General features: G+C 40.1%; 1 protein-coding gene across 1 annotated transcript in view; it reads left to right on the top strand.

Annotated features, from left to right (window-relative positions):
- LOC129856014 (CUB and sushi domain-containing protein 3-like) overlaps window positions 1–26,243 on the top strand; it is a 749,171-nt gene that overhangs the window by 48,065 nt on the left and 674,863 nt on the right. Inside the window, exons 3-4 of the mRNA XM_055924143.1 lie at window positions 9,271–9,478; window positions 25,455–25,567. Of these exons, the coding sequence (XP_055780118.1) occupies window positions 9,271–9,478; window positions 25,455–25,567 (321 nt within the window). The remainder of the gene's footprint in view (window positions 1–9,270; window positions 9,479–25,454; window positions 25,568–26,243) is intronic.

Below are 26,243 nucleotides of genomic sequence, written 5' to 3'. Positions count from 1 at the left end.
ACCATTCATATTCATTATATTACCATGTGAACTAAATGTGAGCTAAAGTAAACCATTCATATTCATTATATTACCATGTGTATATTCATATGTTCTCATTGGTTTTGCAGAGTTTCTATTAGTGCTGTAGTAATGTTGATAATCACTACTTCTCTTGTTGATAATCACTACGTCTCATGTTGATAATCACTACGTCTCATGTTGATAATCACCACATCTCATGTTGATAGGGTACTATACGTTATGATAATCACTACATCTCATGTTGATAATCACTACATCTCATGTTGATAGTGTACTATACGTTATGATAATCACTACGTCTCATGTTGATAGTGTACTATACGTTATGATAATCACTACATCTCATGTTGATAGTGTACTATACGTTATGATAATCACTACATCTCATGTTGATAGAGTACTATACATTATGATAATCACTACATCTCATGTTGATAGTGTACTATACGTTATGATAATCACTACATCTCATGTTGATAGTGTACTATACATTATGATAATCACTACATCTCATGTTGATAGTCACTACATTTCATGTTGATAGTGTACTATACGTTATGATAATCACTACATCTCATGTTGATAATCACTACATCTCATGTTGATAGGGTACTATACATTATGATAATCACTACATCTCATGTTGATAATCACTACATTTCATGTTGATAGTGTACTATACGTTATGATAATCACTACGTCTCATGTTGATAATGTACTATACGTTATGATAATCACTACATCTCATGTTGATAATCACTACGTCTCATGTTGATAATCACTACGTCTCATGTTGATAATCACCACATCTCATGTTGATAATGTACTATGCGTTATGATAATCACTATGCCTCATGTTGATAGTGTACTATACGTTATGATAATCACTACATCTCATGTTGATAATCACTATGCCTCATGTTGATAGTGTACTATACGTTATGATAATCACTACATCTCATGTTGATAATGTACTATACGTTATGATAATCACTACATCTCATGTTGATAATCACTACATCTCATGTTGATAATCACTACGTCTCATGTTGATAGTGTACTATACGTTATGATAATCACTACATCTCATGTTGATAGTGTACTATACGTTATGATAATCACTACATCTCATGTTGATAATCACTACATCTCATGTTGATAATCACTACGTCTCATGTTGATAGTGTACTATACGTTATGATAATCACTACATCTCATGTTGATAATCACTACATCTCATGTTGATAATCACTCATCTCATGTTGATAATCACTACATCTCATGTTGATAATCACTCATCTCATGTTGATAATCACTACATCTCATGTTGATAATCACTCATCTCATGTTGATAATCACTACATCTCATGTTGATAGTGTGCTATACGTTATGATAATCACCACATCTCATGTTGATAATCACCACATCTCATGTTGATAGTGTACTATACGTTATGATAATCACTACATCTCATGTTGATAGTGTGCTATACGTTATGATAATCACCACATCTCATGTTGATAATCACTACATCTCATGTTGATAGTGTGCTATACGTTATGATAATCACTACATCTCATGTTGATAATCACTACATCTCATGTTGATAATCACTACATCTCATGTTGATAATCACTCATCTCATGTTGATAATCACTACATCTCATGTTGATAATCACTCATCTCATTATGATAATCACTACATCTCATGTTGATAATGTACTATACGTTATGATAATCACTACATCTCATGTTGATAGTGTACTATACGTTATGATAATCACTACATCTCATGTTGATAATCACTACATCTCATGTTGATAATCACTACGTCTCATGTTGATAGTGTACTATACGTTATGATAATCACTACATCTCATGTTGATAATCACTCATCTCATGTTGATAATCACTACATCTCATGTTGATAATCACTCATCTCATGTTGATAATCACTACATCTCATGTTGATAGTGTGCTATATGTTATGATAATCACTACATCTCATGTTGATAATGTACTATACATTATGATAATCACTACGTCTCATGTTGATATTGTACTATACGTTATGATAATCACTACATCTCATGTTGATAGTGTACTATATGTTATGATAATCACTACATCTCATGTTGATAGTGTACTATACATTATGATAATCACTACGTCTCATGTTGATAGTGTAATATACGTTATGATAATCACTACATCTCATGTTGATAATCACTACATCTCATGTTGATAGTCTACTATACGTTATGATAATCACTACGTCTCATGTTGATAGTGTACTATACATTATGATAATCACTACGTCTCATGTTGATAGTGTAATATACGTTATGATAATCAATTCGTCTCATGTTGATAGTCTACTATACGTTATGATAATCACTACTTCTCATGTTGATAATCACTACGTCTCATGTTGATTGTGTACTATACGTTATGATAATCACTACATCTCATTTTGATAGTGTACTATACATTATGATAATCACTACATCTCATGTTGATAATCACTATATAGTACCCTATTAACATCTCATGTTGATAGAGTACTATACGTTATGATAATCACTACATCTCATGTTGATAATCACTACGTCTCATGTTGATAATCACTACATCTCATGTTGATAATCACTACATCTCATGTTGATAATCACAACATCTCATGTTGATAGGGTACTATACATTATGATAATCACTACATCTCATGTTGATAATCACTACGTCTCATGTTGATAATCACTACATCTCATGTTGATAGTGTACTATACATTATGATAATCACTACGTCTCATGTTGATAAACACTACAATGTGGTTAGACTAGTAATAGCCTGTTTAGAAAGGTCAGATAGGCTAGCTAGCTAACAACACTACAATGTGGTTAGACTAATAATAGCCTGATTAGCAAGGTCAGATAGGCTAGCTAGCTAACAACACTACAATGTGGTTAGACTAATAGTAGCCTGTTTAGAAAGGTCAGATAGGCTAGCTAGCTAACAACGCTACAATGTGGTTAGACTAATAATAGCCTGTTGAGAAAGGTCAGATAGGCTAGCTAGCTAACAAAGCTACAATGTGGTTAGACTAATAATAGTCTGTTTAGAAAGGTCAGATAGGCTAGCTAGCTAACAACACTACAATGTGGTTAGACTAATAGTAGCCTGTTTAGAAAGGTCAGATAGGCTAGCTAGCTAACAACGCTACAATGTGGTTAGACTAATAATAGCCTGTTGAGAAAGGTCAGATAGGCTAGCTAGCTAACAAAGCTACAATGTGGTTAGACTAATAATAGTCTGTTTAGAAAGGTCAGATAGGCTAGCTAGCTAACAACACTACAATGTGGTTAGACTAATAATAGTCTGTTTAGAAAGGTCAGATAGGCTAGCTAGCTAACAACACTACAATGTGGTTAGACTAATAATAGCCTGTTTAGAAAGGTCAGATAGGCTAGCTAGCTAACAACACTACAATGTTAGACTAATAATAGCCTGTTTAGCAGATGCCAGTTTGATATAGCAAGCTTTCTTGTGTGTCATCTTTTAGCTAAGCGGAAATGGTTTACTGTCAAATATTTTGTGAAAGGTTTTTAAGGAGGTGGGTTGCCAGAGAGCTAGGCCTACTTGTTAGCAGAGAATTACATTACATTAAATTACATCTAGGCGATATCCATATCAATCTGAGATTTAATATACTTTCTGTTGTCGCCTGGTCCTAGGAAGTAACTTCGTGTAAAATGAGAGTTCAAAGCATGCATTTACTTGGAAATTTCTGCTGAAAAATCCCATAGACCAATAGATATGTGTTTGTGTCCTTGTACTTCCATGTCAAGTCAGCAGCAACTATCCTTCATGTTGTTCGTCTGCAGGGTCACTGGATTCCACAAAGCAAAGGTGACCAGCGCAGGGACAGAAGGACAGAGCAACATTGACACATTCTTGACCACCACAGGTGTCCATGTTTACAGACAGGGCCACCCCAGGCAGAAGGCCATAACAGGGACAGAAGGACAGAGCAGGACTGACTCCATGTTTACAGCCAGGGCCACTCCAGGTGTCCATGTTTACAGCCAGGGCCACCCCAGGTGTCCATGATTACAGCCAGGGCCATCCCAGGTGTCCATGTTTACAGCCAGGGCCACCCCAGGTGTCCATGTTTACAGCCAGGGCCACCCCAGGTGTCCATGTTTACAGCCAGGGCCACCCCAGGTGTCCATGTTTACAGCCAGGGCCATCCTAGGTGTCCATGTTTACAGCCAGGGCCACCCCAGGTGTCCATGTTTACAGCCAGGGCCACCCCAGGTGTCCATGTTTACAGCCAGGGCCACCCCAGGTGTCCATGTTTACAGCCAGGGCCACTCCAGGTGTCCATGTTTACAGCCAGGGCCACCACAGGTGTCCATGTTTACAGCCAGGGCCACCACAGGTGTCCATGTTTACAGCCAGGGCCACCCCAGGTGTCCATGTTTACAGCCAGGGCCACTCCAGGTGTCCATGTTTACAGCCAGGGCCACCACAGGTGTCCATGTTTACAGCCAGGGCCACCACAGGTGTCCATGTTTACAGCCAGGGCCACTCCAGGTGTCCATGTTTACAGCCAGGGCCACCACAGGTGTCCATGTTTACAGCCAGGGCCACTCCAGGCAGAAGGCCATAACAGAGGCTATACTGCAAAACCGGATCATTTCCAACAACCTGCCTATGTCTTTAGTGGACAACCCCTTCACTTTAGGCATTTCATGTCAGGAGTAGATGATAATATATCGACCAGTAAGTAGGCCCACGTTGACCAGGCGACATGCATCACTTAACACTGAACAAAAAGGCTACAATTACAAGATTTATAATCTCTACCCGGCACAGCCAGAAGAGGACTGGCCACCCCTCATAGTCTGGTTCCTCTCTAGGTTTCTTCCTAGGTTCTGGCCTTTCTAGGGAGTTTTTCCCTAGTCACTGTACTTCTACACCTGCATTGCTTGCTGTTTGGGGGTTTTAGGCTGGGTTTCTGTACAGAACTTTGTGAAATCAGCTGATGTAAGAAGGGCTTTATAAATATATATATATATTTTTTTTAAGTTGATTTGAATTTGACAATCAAAGTGCCCTAGAGAAGACAGAATTTGTGTCTGTCACTCTAGATATATGGACTGACAGAACCACGAGGGGCTTTATGGGAGTAACGGCCCGTTACATAGTCCACAGAAGAGAAATAAACTCCCAGTTCTGTTGAGCTGTGATGGATTTACAGGGTCACACCCTGGGGGGGAAGGAGACAGGTCTGTTGAGCTGTGATTCACAGGGTCACACCCTGGGGGAAAGGAGACAGTTCTGTTGAGCTGATTCACAGGGTCACACCCTGGGGGGGGGAAGGAGACAGTTCTGTTGAGCTGTGATAGATTCACAGGGTCACACCTGGGGGGAAATGAGACAGTTCTGTTGAGCTGTGATTCGCAGGGTCACACCCTGGGGGGAAAGGAGACAGTTCTGTTGAGCTGTGATTCACAGGGTCACACCCTGGGGGGGGAAAGGAGACAGGTCTGTTGAGCTGTGATTCACAGGGTCACACCCTGGCGGGGGGGGGTAAATGAGACAGTTCTGTTGAGCTGTGATTCACAGGGTCACACCCTGGGGGGAAAGAATCAGCAATAAATGTGAAAATGCAATTAATATGCGATCATTTTGACATAAAACATAAATTAGATTATATCTTATGTGACAACGCAGCAAATATGGAAAAATACCTTCACAGTGTGTTTCCCCAAAGCAAGCGATGATGATGATGATGATGATGATGATGATGTGAATAACCCCAGCATACGGGAATAATTTGGTGAAGAGTACAATGCTAAGGTAGAAGCTATCTAAACCAACTGCAGGCTGTTAACAGCGCTTACAGTGCTTTGCACCCCATTCATTACAACTGGTGATGAGAGATGGACTATAGGAAACCCAAAAAATAAAATCATAAACAGTGTGATGGCTGAGGTAACTCAACTGTATTAGCTTACTACGTTCTAGCTGTGGTCTGAAAGAAGCATTTTGAAGCTGAGTTCGGAGTCAATCGTAGTATCGTAGTGTCCCTGCTGCTGTGTTTACCAAGATGGAATCCCGTCCTCCGGCTTGTTAAAGCAGACACCAATCTGAATCAACAAAGCCTCCAGACTCTATGTGAAGCCCAAGGATACAAGGAGCTCTGCTTATATCACCAAAGGAATGGAGACAGCTGTTGGAGTTGGTGGACATTTTGGATCCTTTTGTCTAGGCCGCTGACCTTACTCAGGGGGGGGGGGGGGGGGGGGGGTCGTGACACTCAGCGCTGCCCATCCTTGTGTGCTGTCACTCAATGTTCACCTGCAAAGTATACCGAGCACACCGAGTCGTCACCTTTTCAGTCCTAGTAAAAGCACTGCAGCAGTCACTCAGACACCAATTCCAGGGGGTGTTTGTGAACGTCAGAATGGGAGCACTCGGATGAACAGGCAACAACACGTTCATTTGGTGACGCTGTATACACAATGAGCTGCACTGCTGGTCCCATCTTTCTGCCTCTTCTGGCTGGATCGTGATCTCCTCACACCACATGAAGATAAAGATGAATTGAACGAGAGTCTGATTGGTAGGTTCAATGTTTTCTATGTCACTTACATTCAAATAATAAGGTTTTTTTTCCCCCCAATGTATAATGTTTACTGTTATATTCTTGATTATATACATTATTTAATGAATTTGTTTTTCAGACCTTGTTTTGTCTGAGGCACGAGGAAGTCACCGTTACGGAGAGCAGTAGTGGAGAAGAAGACCACCTGTGTAAAACCTCCAGAATGTTCTCTGACTTCCGCAGCAAGATGAAAGGAGACATATAAAGTAATCTCGGAGCAGAGATTATTCGCTACATTGAAGCATCTTCTGATGAAAATGAAGTTGATTTGCTTGGATTGAATTCTTTTGTTGGGGGGCAGAGAGAGAATCCATGCAAAAGACTTTCCAAGGCTCAAGCAGGTAGCAATGACAGTGTTGACTGTGCCTGCCACCAGCGCCCCCCAGTGGAGAGGGTGTTTAGTCATGGAGGCCTCATCGTGCGCCCCTCATCCTGCCAGGCTCAGTGCACGAACGATGACAAACTTGATCTTTCTGAAATGTAACCTGTCCGCAACATAAATGTTCTCTGTCTTAGGGGCACAGGATGTACTTTGCTACTTGTTACAGGAAGTTATATTTGTGTTAGAGTGTCCAGGTCAGTAAGTATATTTTATGGGATAAAGGTCTTTACTTTTGATATATAGGACACTTTAGTAGTGCAGTTATTGAATAGTCATTTTGGTTTACATTCATGCATCTTGCCATCTTGATGTAATACATGTATCACTAGCCACTTTAAACAATGCCACTTTATATAATGTTTACATACCCTACATTCCTCATCTCATATGTATAGACTGTACTCTATACCATCTACTGCATCTTGCCATCTTTATGTAATAAATGTATCACTAGCCACTTTAAACAATGCCACTTCATATAATGTTTACATACCCTACATTACTCATCTCATATGTATATACTGTATTCTATACCATCTACTGCATCTTGCCTATGCCGTTCGGCCATCGCTCATTCATATATTTATATGTACATATTCTTATTCATTCCTTTACACTTGTGTATATAAAAGGTAGTTGTTGGGAAATTGTTCGGTTAGATTACTTGTTAGATATTACTGCACGGTCGGAACTAGAAGCACAAGCATTTCGCTACACTCGCATTAACATCTGCTAACCATGTGTATGTGTATTTGATTTGATTTGCTTGTCATTTATCTTCCCTCATCTACAGATGTTCTGTTTGTGTGACAGAATGAAGGGAAATATAGACAACATCTGCCACAAAATACGAAGCAATTTAAAATGTTATGTTTGATTTTTTTCGTATCCTATACAATTACATTATTATTAATGTAAACTGTCTACATTTTAAAAGGAAATGTATTTTGATTTAAATAGTGCCTGATGTGCATTGTTTCATGCAAGAGTCTCTTCAAATCATTTACAAGGTTTATAGACCTAACCCACAGCAGGCAGAAAGCTATTGCCAAAAGGGACTTGAGACTTGACTTAGACTTGGCCCTAAAAGACTTGAGACTTGACTTAGACTTGGCCCTAAAAGACTTGACTTGGACTCTACCTCAAAGACTTGTGAACGTCTTTGGTGGTATGTTATAGAGGCCTCATCATAGTGTGTCTCAGATGCTGTGTTCTTCAAGCGCCTGCTCGCTTATTGAGGCCCGGAACATAAAGATGACATTCCAATACACTATAATATCACTTAGAACGCGTGGCCAACTCCGGAACCCAGATGCCTCATTCTATGTGGCAGGTTAATGTAGAATCTAGATATCGGAACAGAATGGTTCTGGAATCTGTTGTGGTTGTCTGAGAATTCTGACGAACCAAAGGTTTCTGAACCCCCTCAGACCAGAAGAAGAAGAACAGGCAGGGAGCTTGGAACACAGCCAATTGGATCCTGTAAATCCGGATACCTCGGACTGTTATCCATGCTGTCATATCCATACTAGCTAGCATACAACTTGGAATACATATAGCCGAATACATTGCTTCATTCTTAGTATTATTCTAGTCTACATATTGGAACAGAGCCAACAGATTAATTGATATTCAACGTACGTGTTCTTCTGTTTGTTTGACAGCTGAGCAGTGGCACGTAGTACTTAAGTAAAAATACTTGAAAGTACTACTTAAGTAGTTTTTTGGTGTATCTGTACTTTACCATTTATATTTTTGACAACTTTTACTTTTACTTTTACTACATTCCTAAAGAGAATAATACATACATACATTTTCCCTGACATCCAAAAGTACTCATTACATTTTGAATGTTTAGCAGAATAGAAAAATGGTCCAAGTCACGCTCTTATCAAGAGAACATCCGTAGTCATCTCTATTGGCTCAGATCTTACGGATTCACTAAACACACATGCTTTGTTTGTAAATGATGCCTGAGTGTTGGGAGTGTTGTCCCCTGGCTAACTTTGTAAAATGTAAATTGTGCCGTCTGGTTTGCTTAATATAAGCACTTTCGAAATTATTTATTTATACTTTTACTTTTGATACTTAAGTGACTTTCACTTTTACTTGAGTCATTTTCTATTAAGTTATTTTACTTTTCCACAAGTATGACAGTTGGGTCGTTTTTTTTACCCCACCCACCACTGCAGCTGAGGACACGTGTGGCGGTACGTTGAGGGGGTCCAGTGGGATCATCTCTAGCCCTGAACTCCTCGGTGACCTCTCCAACGCTGGGGAATGTAAGTGGACGGTGCTGGCTGACCCCGGAGACACCATCTCTCTGGTATTCACCGACTTCCAGATGGAGGACAAACATGACTATCTGGAGATAGAAGGATCAGAGCCGCCCACTATCTGGTGAGTGGATTGTTTATTTATTTTAAAATTTAATAACACTTTACTAAAGATAACTGATTTAATAATAATTATTATAATTAGGTGGGTTCTTATATTTGTCCTGTTTCACACATATACAAGTGTGTTTTATACTCGTGTGTGAAATAGAATTGGGATTTTTGCATATTCCATTTCCCTATGAGACACCCTCGGAGAGTAGGGTCAGGGTCTGCCGCTATCAACGTCTACCCTGGAGACATGTAGGGTCAAGTGCCTTGCTCAAGGGCACGTCGACAGCTCTCTTCACCTTGGTTATAGCTATAATGTGTTTGAGAAACACAACTGTCTGGAAGTAGAAGTATCAGAGCAACACAGTATTATTATTTGACCCTGCTGGTCATCTATGAACGTTTGAACATCTTGGCCCCATGTTCTGTTATAATCTCCACCCGGCACAGCCAGAAGAGGACTGGCCACCCCTCATAGCCTGGTTCCTCTCTAGGTTTATAATCTCCACCTGGCACAGCCAGAAGAGGACTGGCCACCCCTCCTAGCCTGGTTCCTCTCTAGGTTTATAATCTCCACCTGGCACAGCCAGAAGAGGACTGGCCACCCCTCATAGCCTGGTTCCTCTCTAGGTTTATAATCTCCACCTGGCACAGCCAGAAGAGGACTGGCCACCCCTCATAGCCTGGTTCCTCTCTAGGTTTATAATCTCCACCTGGCACAGCCAGAAGAGGACTGGCCACCCCTCATAGCCTGGTTCCTCTCTAGGTTTATAATCTCCACCTGGCACAGCCAGAAGAGGACTGGCCACCCCTCATAGCCTGGTTCCTCTCTAGGTTTATAATCTCCACCTGGCACAGCCAGAAGAGGACTGGCCACCCCTTATAGCCTGGTTCCTCTCTAGGTTTCTTCCTAGGTTTTGGCCTTTTCTAGGGAGTTTTTCCCTAGCCACCGTGCTTCTACTTCTGCATTGCTTGCTGTTTGGGGGTTTTAGGCTGGGTTTCTGTACAGCACTTTGATACATCAGCTGATGTAAGAAGGGCTTTCTAAAAACATTTGATTTGATTGAGAGTATCTGGTGAGTCAGTATTCCTGAATATCTACAGTAGCAGTCAGGAGTTTGGACACACCTACTCATTCCAGGAGTTTTCTTTATTTATACTATTTTCGACATTGTAGAGTAATAGTGAAGACATGAAAACTATGAAATAACACACATGGAATCATGTAATAACCAATAACATTTTTGTTGTTGTATATTTGAGATTCTTAAAAGCAGCCACCATTTGCCTTGATGACAGTTTTTCACACTCTTGGCATTCTCTCTGAGAATTACAGCTTCACTCTATCCAATCAGAACAACAGGATCAACGTACAGCCCGCCTTTCTATTGACAGACAGCCAGTTGAGTTATTTGGACCACATACAACCTCGTACACGACTGATATGAGAAAGATCCTGGCACCCCAACGTTTTTTTCTTCTTCTTTAGATCACGGACAATTACAACAACAAAAAATACTCTGATCATCATCGGATTCAGATAATTGTCTATATTCGTTACGATACTCATTTTGTCCGACTACCAGGTACACCCCCTACTACAGACGTTTTGGTGAGAAGACGGTATTTTCGGGATGTCGCCTGGTCTGACAAACAGGGCTGGTAGCTTTGCGGAAGGGTGCCGTAGGAGGATGTAGTGGATTGATACACAGCCCATGCAATCAAACAGATATCTCTAGTTCAAACAGATATCTCCAGATATCTCTAGTTTAAACAGATTTCTCTAGTTTAAACAGATATCTATAGATTAAACAGATATCTCTAGTTTAAACAGATATCTCTAGATTAAACAGATATCTCTAGTCTAAACAGATATCTCTAGTCTAAACAGATATCTCTAGTTTAAACAGATATCTCTAGTTTAAACAGATATCTCTAGTTTAAACAGATATCTCTAGTTTAAACAGATATCTCTAGTTGAAACAGATATCTCCAGATATCTCTAGTTGAAACAGATATCTCTAGTTTAAACAGATATCTCTAGTTGAAACAGATATCTCTAGTTCAAACAGATATCTCTAGATGAAACAGATATCTCTAGATTAAACAGATATCTCTAGTTTAAACAGATATCTCTAGATTAAACAGATATCTCTAGTTGAAACAGATATCTCCAGATATCTCTAGATTAAACAGATATCTCTAGATTAAACAGATATCTCTAGTTGAAACAGATTTCTCTAGTTTAAACAGATATCTCCAGATATCTCTAGTTTAAACAGATTTCTCTAGTTTAAACAGATATCTCCAGATATCTCTAGTTTAAACAGATATCTCCAGATATCTCTAGATTAAACAGATATCTCTATTTTAAACAGATATCTCTAGTTGAAACAGATATATCTAGTTTAAACAGATATCTCTAGTTCAAACAGATATCTCCAGATATCTCTAGATTAAACAGATATCTCTAGATTAAACAGATATCTCTAGTTGAAACAGATATCTCCAGATATCTCTAGATTAAACAGATATCTCTAGTTGAAACAGATATCTCTAGTTAAAACAGATATCTCTAGTTGAAACAGATATCTCTAGTTGAAACAGATATCTCTAGTTTAAACAGATATCTCTAGTTTAAACAGATATCTCTAGTTTAAACAGATATCTCTAGTTTAAACAGATATCTCTAGTTGAAACAGATATCTCTAGATTAAACAGATATCTCTAGATTAAACAGATATCTCTAGTTCAAACAGATATCTCTAGTTTAAACAGATATCTCTAGATTAAACAGATATCTCTAGATTAAACAGATATCTCTAGTTTAAACAGATATCTCTAGTTTAAACAGATATCTCTAGATTAAACAGATATCTCTAGATTAAACAGATATCTCTAGTTTAAACAGATATCTCTAGTTTAAACAGATATCTCTAGTTTAAACAGATATCTCTAGTTTAAACAGATATCTCTAGATTAAACAGATATCTCTAGATTAAACAGATATCTCTAGTTGAAACAGATATCTCTAGTTGAAACAGATATCTCTAGTTTAAACAGATATCTCTAGATTAAACAGATATCTCTAGATTAAACAGATATCTCTAGTTTAAACAGATATCTCTAGATTAAACAGATATCTCTAGATTACACAGATATCTCTAGATTAAACAGATATCTCTAGTTCAAACAGATATCTCTAGATTAAACAGATATCTCTAGTTTAAACAGATATCTCTAGTTTAAACAGATATCTCTAGTTTAAACAATATATATCTAGATTAAACAGATATCTCTAGTTTAAACAGATATCTCCAGATTAAACAGATATCTCTAGATATCTCTAGATGAAACAGATATCTCTAGTTTAAACAGGTATCTCTAGTTTAAACAGATATCTCTAGTTCAAACAGATATCTCCAGATATCTCTAGTTGAAACAGATATCTCTAGTTGAAACAGATATCTCTAGTTTAAACAGATATCTCTAGTTGAAACAGATATCTCTAGTTTAAACAGATATCTATAGTTTAAACAGATATCTCTAGTTTAAACAGATATCTCTAGTTAAAACAGATATCTCTAGTTAAAACAGATATCTCTAGTTTAAACAGATATCTCTAGATTAAACAGATATCTCTAGTTCAAACAGATATCTCTAGTTTAAACAGATATCTCTAGATTAAACAGATATCTCTAGTTTAAACAGATATCTCTAGTTTAAACAGATATCTCTAGATTAAACAGATATCTCTAGATTAAACAGATATCTCTAGTTTAAACAGATATCTCTAGTTTAAACAGATATCTCTAGTTTAAACAGATATCTCTAGTTTAAACAGATATCTCTAGATTAAACAGATATCTCTAGATTAAACAGATATCTCTAGTTGAAACAGATATCTCTAGTTGAAACAGATATCTCTAGTTGAAACAGATATCTCTAGTTTAAACAGATATCTCTAGATTAAACAGATATCTCTAGATTAAACAGATATCTCTAGTTTAAACAGATATCTCTAGATTAAACAGATATCTCTAGATTAAACAGATATCTCTAGATTAAACAGATATCTCTAGATTAAACAGATATCTCTAGTTCAAACAGATATCTCTAGATTAAACAGATATCTCCAGATATCTCTAGATTAAACAGATATCTCTAGTTTAAACAGATATCTCTAGATGAAACAGATATCTCTAGTTTAAACAATATATATCTAGATTAAACAGATATCTCTAGTTTAAACAGATATCTCCAGATTAAACAGATATCTCTAGATATCTCTAGATGAAACAGATATCTCTAGTTTAAACAGGTATCTCTAGTTTAAACAGATATCTCTAGTTCAAACAGATATCTCTAGATTAAACAGATATCTCTAGATTAAACAGATATCTCTAGTTTAAACAGATATCTCTAGATAAAACAGATATCTCTAGTTCAAACAGATATCTCTAGATTAAACAGATATCTCTAGTTGAAACAGATATCTCTAGTTGAAACAGATATCTCTAGTTCAAACAGATATCTCTAGATTAAACAGATATCTCTAGATTAAACAGATATCTCTAGTTTAAACAGATATCTCTAGTTGAAACAGATATCTCTAGATGAAACAGATATCTCTAGATTAAACAGATATCTCTAGATTAAACAGATATCTCCAGATATCTCTAGATGAAACAGATATCTCTAGTTTAAACAGGTATCTCCAGATATCTCTAGATGAAACAGATATCTCTAGTTTAAACAGATATCTCCAGATATCTCTAGATGAAACAGATATCTCTAGATGAAACAGATATCTCCAGATTTCTCTAGATGAAGCAGATTTCTCTAGTTTAAACAGGTATCTCTAGTTTAAACAGATATCTCCAGATATCTCTAGATGAAACAGATATCTCTAGTTCAAACAGATATCTCTAGTTTAAACAGACGCACCGGTGCGTCAATAGACTCTAGGGGTATAATTGTATGAGTCTTTTTTCTATGTTACTGCAACCAATGTACCAATGTACCATCTACAGTTTACAGTCCCTTTTCCAGTTGGACAGGTCACTCTCAGCATTTAAATTATTGCCTATCCAGCCCCCAAGCCCTTTCCTCTCTAAGTTATTTCCTACCCAGTCCCCAAGCCCCAGACCTTTCCTCTCTAAGTTATTACCTATCCAGTCCCCATAGCCCATTCCTTACTAAGTTATTGTCTATCCAGTCCCCAAGCACTAGACCTTTCCTCTCTAAGTTATTACCTATCCAGTCCCCAAGCCCTAGACCTTTCCTCTCTAAGTTATTACCTACCCAGTCCCCAAGCCCTAGACCTTTCCTCTCTAAGTTATTGTCTATCCAGTCCCCAAGACCTAGACCTTTCCTCTCTAAGTTATTACCTATACAGTAACCAAGCCCTAGACCTTTCCTCTCTAAGTTATTACCTACCCAGTCCCCAAGCCCTAGACCTTTCCTCTCTAAGTTATTACCTATACAGTAACCAAGCCATAGACCTTTCCTCTCTAAGTTATTACCTATCCAGCCCCCAAGCACTAGACCTTTCCTCTCTAAGTTATTACCTACCCAGTCCCCAAGCCCTAGACCTTTCCTCTCTAAGTTATTGTCTATCCAGTCCCCAAGCCCTAGACCTTTCCTCTCTAAGTTATTACCTACCCAGTCCCCAAGCACTAGACCTTTCCTATCTAAGTTATTACCTACCCAGTCCCCATAGCACTAGACCTTTCCTCTCTAAGTTATTACCTATCCAGTCCCCAAGACCTAGACCTTTCCTCTCTAAGTTATTACCTATCCAGTCCCCAAGACCTAGACCTTTCCTCTCTAAGTTATTACCTATCCAGTCCCCAAGACCTAGACCTTTCCTCTCTAAGTTATTACCTACCCAGTCCCCAAGCCCTAGACCTTTCCTCTCTAAGTTATTACCTACCCAGTCCCCAAGCACTAGACCTTTCCTCTCTAAGTTATTACCTACCCAGTCCCCAAGCCCTAGACCTTTCCTCTCTAAGTTATTACCTACCCAGTCCCCATAGCCATAGACCTTTCCTCTCTAAGTTATTACCTACCCAGTCCCCAAGCCCTAGACCTTTCCTCTCTAAGTTATTACCTACCCAGTCCTCAAGCACTAGACCTTTCCTATCTAAGTTATTACCTACCCAGTCCCCATAGCACTAGACCTTTCCTCTCTAAGTTATTACCTATCCAGTCCCCATAGCCCTAGACCTTTCCTCTCTAAGTTATTACCTACCCAGTCCCCATAGCCATAGACCTTTCCTCTCTAAGTTATTACCTACCCAGTCCCCATAGCCATAGACCTTTCCTCTCTAAGTTATTACCTACCCAGTCCGCAAACACTAAACCTTTACCTATATAAGTTATTAACTACCCAGTCCCCATAGCACTAGACCTTTCCTCTCTAAGTTATTACCTACCCAGTCCGCAAACACTAAACCTTTACCTATATAAGTTATTAACTACCCAGTCCCCATAGCACTAGACCTTTCCTCTCTAAGTTATTACCTATCCAGTCCCCAAGACCTAGACCTTTCCTCTCTAAGTTATTACCTATCCAGTCCCCAAGACCTAGACCTTTCCTCTAAGTTATTACCTACCCAGTCCCCAAGCACTAGACCTTTCCTCTCTAAGTTATTACCTACCCAGTCCCCAAGCCCTAGACCTTTCCTCTCTAAGTTATTACCTTCCCTGTCCCCAAGCCCTAGACCTTTCCTCTCTAAGTTATTACCTACCCAGTCCCCAAGCCCTAGACCTTTCCTCTCTAAGTTATTACCTACCCAGTCCCCAAGCCCTAGACCTTTCCTCTCTAAGTTATTACCTACCCAGTCCTCAAGCACTAAACCTTGAAGAGTTCACGGTGCAGCCAGTAATGCAGACATTTCAGAGTGGCTCAGTAATTCCCTATCTAGTGCACTACTTTTGACCAAGGCTCCCTGTAAAGGGTATTAAAGTGGCAGTTTGGACGCGGTCGTTGAGCGTCTCAGTAACTGAACGCTTTTTTTTTTTTCATTCTTCCTTCAATATTTGTGTCATTTAGATTTCAGTAAAATGGCTCAGTGTGCAGAAAAGGTCACGTTATGTGAAATCAATTACCTTCTAAACACCCAGAGGAAAACCTATTTCTTCCACTGACAGGATGGATTAGAAAAGCTCTTAGTATTGGAGTTCACAAAGTCATATTCACTGACTGTTACAGATCGAGGGAAATGTTTTTCAAACGTGACTCACCACCTGGATTCGGTCTTATGTAGCAACATTGTTTTTTATACATTGGATAAAAGTAGAGACTCAGAGCTACAAAATGGTATATCATACACGGTATCTTTGAGGAACAATGGGAAAGTAATTCTACTTTGAAAGTTGATACACTTGTAAACTCACGTTTGAGAAAAGGGCCCTTGAATGTTTTAATAGAGAGCTCTGCTTTGTCTCCACCCATTCAGCATTGTTCACACCCTCTTAAGCCTTTAGCCCCACCCATCTCTTTAAGGATTCACATGAGGTCATGTGATAAAGACTAAAAGTGGTGGTAGCCTGCAATAAGGAAAAACAACAGGTCAACAGAAAGTGTCCAGATAAAAATATGTTATAAATATTAGATGACGCTTACCCAGATACACTTGTCTAAATTGATGGGTCATGTGGAATAAATGCTGTCACCCCCAGCCACATCCAGTTGTGGAAAAAATACTAAATTGTCAAACTTGAGTAAAAGTATAAATCATTTCAAATTCCTTATATTAAACCAGACGGCAGAAAAAAAAACAATTTTTTATTGACGGATAGCCTGGGGCACAATGTACTTAAATATCAAAAATAAACAATTTCAACTTCCTGATATTAAGCAAAACCAGATGCAATAATTGAATGATTTTTTTTTAATGGGTAGCCAGGGGCAACACTCCAACACTCAGACATTTGTGTTTAGTGAGTCCTCCAGATCAGAGGCAGTAGGGATGGCCCAGGGAGTGTTTGAATTGGACAATTTTCCTGTCAAAATGTAACGAGCACTTTTGGGTGTCAAAGAAAAGATATGGAGTAAAAAGTACACTAGTTTCTTTACGAATGTAGTGAAGTGAAAGTTATAAAAATATAAATAGTAAAGTAATGTACAGATATCACAAAAAAACGACTTAAGTAGTACTTTAAAGTATTTTTACACCACTGCCCAAATACCTTCACATCAGTACATTAGCATACTTTATATACTGTTACACACACACACTTATCACATAGTATTCCATACATAAGTTAAAGGCCATGTGACCTGAGTTGGAACCTCAGGGAGGTGCACATGTACAGTACATAAACAGATGCATGCGCCATAGACTTAAGTGGTGGACACTTGATACGGTCACATGATATTGTTGTGGTATGTCACATAATCATGTTACGACCACACATATCAATATTGCAAAGATAACGCCATATCTCAGACTGGCTAATAAAAATTTTAAGATTAAGATGGGCACTAACACAAACACTGGACAGAGGAATTCTGCCTAGAAGGCCAGCATCCCGGAGTCGCCTCTTCACTGTTGACGTTGAGACTGGTGTTTTGCAGGTACTATTTAATAATGAAGCTGCCAGTTGAGGACTTGTGAGGCGTCTGTTTCTCAAACTAGACACGCTAATGTACTTGTCCTCTTGCTCAGTTGTGCACCGGGGCCTCCCACTCCTCTTTCTATTCTATTCTGGTTAGACTCTCCTGTGAAGACGTGACTTGCGACATACACCTAAGTGTCCTGAATCGGGTCACATACGTAGTGTTAGGTAGTGTTGAAGTGGAAACAGAGAATCACTGTCAATGTTAATAAAAAAGACAAATAGACAGAGTTTGATTGGATGGAATCTAAATACCATACCAGGAAAACAGGATGAATGTCATCAAAATGACATGGAACTCAAATGTGTCGTGTCTTGACTATCATTAATGTGATTGATGGTTATTTTTGATAAAATAATTAAATACCCCGTTAAATTATTACGCGATTAAATTAGTCATGTAACCAAATCATTAAGTAGTAATGGGGCACCACGGGAAAAGTTACTTAACGAGTTACTATCTCCCGACTAAACTCTAAAGATATAAATATCTCTTACATCAGTCACAGTCAATTCATTCATTATTATTTACCTTCAGTCTCATTCTGAATGTCGTACAATCCTTGGATATCTGCACAAACGAGCATAAATTATGAATCAGCAAATATACAAATTGGCTTAATTATTTATTTACTAACTAACTAAATAATCACACAGAATTACATAAACACTCAAACAGAATAGCTTACACATTGATTACTACAGTCGTGGCCAAAAGTTTTGAGAATGACACAAACATTTATTTTCACAAAGTCTGCTGTTATGAAGAGTGATCAGAGGAATTGCAATTACTTGCAAAGTCCCTCTTTGCCATGCAAATGAACTGAATCCCCCAAAAACATTTGCACTGCATTTCAGCCCTGCCACAAAAGGACCAGCTGACATCATGTCAGTGATTCTCTCGTTAACACGGGTGTGAGTGTTGACGAGGACAAGGCTGGAGAGCCCTCTGTCATGCTGATTGAGTTTGAATAACAGACTGGAAGCTTCAAAAGGAGGGTGGTGCTTGGAATCATTGTTCTTCCTCTGTCAACCATGGTTACCTGCAAGGAAACACGTGCCGTCATCATTGCTTCACAGGCAAGGATATTGCTGCCAGTAAGATTGCACCTAAATCAACCATTTATCGGATCATCAAGAACTTCAAGGAGAGCGGTTCAATTGTTGTGAAAAAGGCTTCAGGGCAACCAAGAAAGTCCGGCAAGCGCCAGGACCATCTCCTAAAGTTGATTCAGCTGCGGAATCGGGGCACCACCAGTACAGAGCTTGCTCAGGAATGGCAGCAGGCAGGTGTGAGTGCATCTGCACGCACAGTGAGGCGAAGACTTTTTGAGGATGGCCTGGTGTCAAGAAGGGCAGCAAAGAAGCCACTTCTCTCCAGGAAAAACATCAGGAACAGACTGATATTCTGCAAAAGGTACAGGGATTGGACTGCTGAGGACTGGGGTAAAGTCATTTTCCCTGATGAATCCCCTTTCCGATTGTTTGGGGCATCCGGAAAAAGTACGTGGCTCAGGGAAAAAAACATCTATATTTTGGGTCCATGGGCCGGACCTTAAGCACTCGGGGGAAAAGGGCATTCCCTCCTTTTGTCATAATGTCTGTGCTCACATGGGTGTGGCCACTGACTTGGTTAAGATTTTATTTGAAAAACAATTATATCATTTAGAAGGCTAACATCACATTACATCTTCTCACAAATAGTTTCGTATTTAATCATATAAGTTCCACAACATCTAGGATGTGAATCTGATCACTGGGAAAATATACACATTCAGAGATACAGTTATGTTGTTCTACTGCTCCTAGAGTCACGTTGGCATAAATGATTCGGGAGACAGGCGCAGGAATGCGTAATAGTTTAAAAAAATTAAACCCAAATTACGGCGTGCCGTGTAAAGGCACAGGGACGAAGACCAAACAAACACGTAACAAAAACATAGGGCTGAAACCCCAAAAAAAGAGAGAGGAGTACCTTGAATAAATAACACACGCGCACGATGGTTAACACACGGGACGAGACCCGTAATCATCTGCGCAATCCACAAGGGCACGAAAGCCAAAACAACACAGCAAAAGGTACTCACACGACCAATGGACATTGTAACACTAATCGACCCCACCATGGTAAAACAAAGGGCTCGTATTGTCAGGCTGTGGGTAACTGGTGCATGGAATCAGGCGCAGGAGAGCAGAGATGAGTGTACAAGGTAATTTATTCCACGAACAGCACCAGTATAAAACAAATACTAAAGGTGTGTGAAATTACCGGTCACTCGTAAATAACGGGCGTAATAACGAACCCGGCAAACAATACCAGCCAACAAGTAACGACCTGAACATTATATACAAACACGCACACAAACATGGGGGAAACAGAGGGTTAAATAATGAACATGTAATTGGGGAATAGAAACCAGGTGTGTAGAAAACAAAGACAAAACAAATGGAAAATGAAAAGTGGATCGGCGATGGCTAGACAGCCGGTGACGTCGACCGCCCGAACAAGGAGAGGGACCGACTTCGGCGGAAGTCGTGACACATATATACAATTACAATCCGTGGGAATAGGGGCCAAGTGTGCGCAAGGAAAGCTCCAGAGGGATCCGTGACACTTAGTTACATCACAGATTAGAAATTAATATCGACATGATTGTTCCATAAGTATCCTTCCAATTGTTTGGAATACAGAAATATTGTTTAATTATTGATGTTACCGTACTGTAACGACTCTCTCTTTCTGTGGTAACAAAGAGATTTAACTTCCATTTCTAAAAGAGTGGGAGACAGAATTTTCCTGCAGGTATTTACGACAATCATAAAACTGCGGTGGGAGAGAGAGAGAGCGAGAGAGAGGAGGAGGGGGGGGGGGGGGGTGCCTATGATCCTCACCCAAAAGGGCAAATCATGACAATGATTTATACTGTAGTACTGGTAACAGTCTGAGACATCTCAGGATCGATATATTATTGGAAGTTTTCACATTGAAAAGGTCACATAGGTTATTCTAACATGATGATTGATATGATTACAGCAGCTGTAGGACAGGCTTGTCATAGTGTTATGTTACCGTAACATATGATTACAGCAGCTGTAGGACAGGCTTGTCTTAGTGGTATGTTACCGTAACATATGATTACAGCAGCTGTCATAGTGTTATGTTACCGTAACATATGATTACAGCAGCTGTAGGACAGGCTTGTCGTAGGGTTATGTTACCGTAACATATGATTACAGCAGCTGTAGGACAGGCTTGTCGTAGTGTTATGTTACCGTAACATATGATTACAGCAGCTGTAGGACAGGCTTGTCATAGTGTTATGTTACCGTAACATATGATTACAGCAGCTGTAGGACAGGCTTGTCATAGTGTTATGTTACCGTAACATATGATTACAGCAGCTGTAGGACAGGCTTGTCGTAGTGTTATGTTACCGTAACATATGATTACAGCAGCTGTAGAACAGGCTTGTCATAGTGTTATGTTACCGTAACATATGATTACAGCAGCTGTAGGACAGGCTGGTCGTAGTGTTATGTTACCGTAACATATGATTACAGCAGCTATAGGACAGGCATGTCATAGTGTTATGTTACCGTAACATATGATTACAGCAGCTGTCATAGTGTTATGTTACTGTAACATATGATTACAGCAGCTGTAGGACAGGCTGGTCGTAGTGTTATGTTACCGTAACATATGATTACAGCAGCTGCGTTATGTTACCGTAACATATGATTACAGCAGCTGTAGGACAGGCTTGTCATAGTGTTACGTTACTGTAACATATGATTACAGCAGCTGTAGGACAGGCTGGTCGTAGTGTTATGTTACCGTAACATATGATTACAGCAGCTGCGTTATGTTACCGTAACATATGATTACAGCAGCTGTAGAACAGGCTTGTCGTAGTGTTATGTTACCGTAACATACGATTACAGCAGCTGTAGGACAGGCTTGTCATAGTGTCATGTTACCGTAACATATGATTACAGCAGCTGTAGGACAGGCTTGTCATAGTGTTATGTTACCGTAACATACGATTACAGCAGCTGTAGGACAGGCTTGTCGTAGGGTTATGTTACTGTAACATGATTACAATAACAAGGCAGACTGATGCTGATATAAACATTTACTTACTGTGGCTGAGAAACGTGGTTGTTTCCACTAGCTACCTCAATAAGATGAATGCACTGACTGACTGGAAGTCGCTCAGGATGAAAGATTCTGCTAAATGAATGAAATGTCAAACGTAATGACACGGTGTTATATGGAGCTGCACAGTGTTGAAAAACACCTCCTTAAAACACCAAGTATATTAACTGACCAAACCAAAGTCCCTTCACACCTCAGAAACACTGTTTTACATCCTTACTGTTGCAACACTTATCTATCCCTTTGTTATTTATGTTTATCAAACTTTTATTTAACTAGACTTGTCAGTTAAGAACAAATTCTTATTTTACAATGACTGCCTACCCCGGCTCAACGCAGACAGCGCTGGGCCAATTGTGCGCCGCCCTATGAGACTCCAAATCACGGCCGGTTGTGTTACAGCCTGGAATCGAACCAGGGTCTGTAGTGACGCTTCTAGCACTGATATACAGTGCCTTAGACCGCTGCGCCACTCGGGATTCTCACATTGACTGTTTGTCCTGTCTTAAACCTTGTTTAATAGCTGTGTGTTGTATTGACTGTTTGTCCTGTCTTAAACCTTGTTTAATAGCTGTGTGTTGGGTTTGTATTGTGTTGTATTGACTGTTGGTCCTGTCTTAAACCTTGTTTAATAGCTGTGTGTTGGGTTTGTATTGTGTTGTATTGACTGTGTGTGAGGCTGAGGAGAGGCGGGGAAGGAGAGAGGGAGGAAGGCAGGCGGGGACGGAGAGAGGGAGAGATGGAGGGAGGCAGGTGGAAATGGAGAGAGGGAGGGAGGCAGGTAGGCGGGGAGGGAGGGAGGCAGGTAGGCGGGGAGGGAGAGAGGGAGGGAGGCAGGTGGAGATGGAGAGAGGGAGGGAGGCAGGTGGAGATGGAGAGAGGGAGGGAGGCAGGCAGGTGGAGATGGAGAGAGGGAGGGAGGCAGGTAGGCGGGGAAGAAGAGAGGGAGGAAGGCAGGCGGGGACGGAGAGAGGGAGAGATGGAGGAAGGCAGGTGGAGATGGAGAGAGGGAGGGAGGCAGGTAGGCGGGGAGGGAGAGAGGGAGGGAGGGAGGGAGGCAGGCGGGGAGGGAGAGAGGGAGGAAGGCAGGCGGGGACGGAGAGAGGGAGAGATGGAGGGAGGAAGGTGGAGATGGAGAGAGGGAGGGAGGCAGGTAGGCGGGGAGGGAGAGAGGGAGGGAGGAAGGTAGGCGGGGAGGGAGAGAGGGAGAGATGGAGGGAGGCAGGTGTTCCTTATATAATGTGGTTCTGGTCCTGTGGGCCCTGGTTAATATAGTGCAGTATATCCCTTATATAGTGTGGTTCTGGCCCTGGTTAAAGTAGTGCAGTATATTCCTTATATAGTGTGGTTCTGGCCCTGGTTAAAGTAGTGCAGTATGTTCCTTATATAGTGTGGTTCTGGCCCTGTGGGCCCTGGTTAAAGTAGTGCAGTATATCCCTTATATAGTGTGGTTCTGGCCCTGTGGGCCCTGGTTAAAGTAGTGCAGTATATCCCTTATATAGTGTGGTTCTGGCCCTGTGGGCCCTGGTTAATGTAGTGCAGTATATCCCTTATATAGTGTGGTTCTGGCCCTGTGGGCCCTGGTTAATGTAGTGTAGTATATCCCTTATATAGTGTGGTTTTGGTCCTGTGGGCCCTGGTTAATGTAGTGCAGTATGTTCCTTGTATAGTGTGGTTCTTGTCCTGTGGGCACTGGTTAAAGTAGTGCAGTGTAATTGGGTTAGGATGTCACTCGACCCTGGCCTGGTTAGTCAGAGATTAGAACAGAGCCCAGCCACAGCCCAATGAAGCCCAATGTTACGGCTACATACTGGTAGCACGGCCTTGTGTGCGTGTGTGTGTGTGTGTGTGTGTGTGTGTGTGTGTGTGTGTGTGTGTGTGTGTGTGTGTGTGTGTGTGTGTGTGTGTGTGTGTGTGTGTGTGTGTGTTGGTGGGGGGTGGGGGGGGTGGGTTCTGGGGGACTGGGGGATCTTTTTAGATGGATTCATTTTCAGGGCAGTTCAGTTATGTGATGTTCCTACCAGTCATAACATCCTACAGTTATGTGATGTTCCTACCAGTCATAACATCCTACAGTTATGTGATGTTCCTACCAGTCATAACTGTGATGTTCCTACCAGTCATATCAGTCTTCAGTTATGTGATGTTCCTACCAGTCATAACTGTGATGTTCCTACCAGTCATAACTGTGATGTTCCTACCAGTTATAACAGTGATGTTCCTACCAGTCATAACTATGATGTTCCTACCAGTCATAACAGTGATGTTTCCACTAGTTATAACAGTGATGTTCCTACCAGTCATAACTGTGATGTTCCCACCAGTCATAACTGTGATGTTCCTACCAGTCATAACAGTGATGTTCCTACCAGTTATAACAGTGATGTTCCTACCAGTCATTACTGTGATGTTCCTACCAGTCATTACTGTGATGTTCCTACCAGTCATAACTGTGATGTTCCTACCAGTCATAACTGTGATGTTCCTACCAGTCATAACTGTGATGTTCCTACCAGTCATTACTGTGATGTTCCTACCAGTCATAACAGTGATGTTCCTACCAGTCATTACTGTGATGTTCCTACCAGTCATAACAGTGATGTTCCTACCAGTCATAACTGTGATGTTCCTACCAGTCATAACTGTGATGTTCCTACCAGTCATAACAGTGATGTTCCCACCAGTCATATCAGTGATGTTCCTACCAGTCATAACTGTGATGTTCCTACCAGTTATAACTGTGATGTTCCTACCAGTTATAACTGTGATGTTCCCACCAGTCATATCAGTGATGTTCCTACCAGTCATAACAGTGATGTTCCCACCAGTCATTACTGTGATGTTCCTACCAGTCATAACTGTGATGTTCCCACCAGTCATAACAGTGATGTTCCTACCAGTCATTACTGTGATGTTCCTACCAGTCATAACTGTGATGTTCCTACCAGTCATTACTGTGATGTTCCTACCAGTCATAACTGTGATGTTCCTACCAGTCATTACTGTGATGTTCCTACCAGTTATAACTGTGATGTTCCTACCATTTATAACAGTCTACAGTGTTATGTCTATATATTTACCTGCAGGTAATCTGGTGATTGAACAGTCAGATTACAGAGACTGTTATGTCTGTATCTTTACCTGCAGGTTATCTGGTGATTGAACAGTCAGATTACAGAGGTTTTTATGTCTGTATCTTTACCTGCAGGTTATCTGGCGTGAATATACCGGCACCCATCATCAGCAACAAGAACTGGCTAAGACTCCATTTTGTGACCGATACAAATCATCGACATAAAGGATTCACACTTCAGTATCAAGGTAAGACATAATTAACCATTTATTTAATGAATTCATTGACACATTTGATAACCATATAATGTTTTTTTTTATTTTCACCTGAAAGTCTTTGTAATTGAATAACAACCAGAACGAACAAGGAGCACCAAGGAACTCTAAGTATAATTACCTGACATTTTTTGTGTTGCCATGTTCAACAGGTCCTTCTTGTTCTTTGATACCTAATAAGCTCTAATAACCACTAATAACCACTCATAACCCATAATTACCACCATTAGCCCTTAATAACCACTCATAACCCCTAATAACTACTCATAACCCCTAATAACCACTCATAATCCCTATTAACACTCATAACCCCTAATAACCACTCATAACCCCTCATAACCCCTAATGACCCCTCATAACCCCTAATAACCCCTCATAACCCCTAATAACCACTCATAACCCCTCATAACCCCTAATGACCCCTCATAACCCCTAATAACCCCTCATAACCCCTAATAACCACTCATAACCACTCATAACCACTCATAACCCATAATAAGCACTCATAACCCCTTATAACCACTTATAACCACTCATAACCCTTTATAACCACTCATAACCACTTATAACCCCTGATAACCACTCATAACCTCTTATAACCACTCATAACCCATATTAACCACTCATAACTCCTTATAACCACTTATAA

This window comes from Salvelinus fontinalis, chromosome 5 (genome assembly GCF_029448725.1).
Source record: "Salvelinus fontinalis isolate EN_2023a chromosome 5, ASM2944872v1, whole genome shotgun sequence".
Taxonomy (NCBI): Eukaryota; Metazoa; Chordata; class Actinopteri; order Salmoniformes; family Salmonidae; genus Salvelinus; species Salvelinus fontinalis.
Note: the sequence above shows the minus strand (reverse complement) of the source record. Positions and strands in the feature narration are given on the sequence as shown.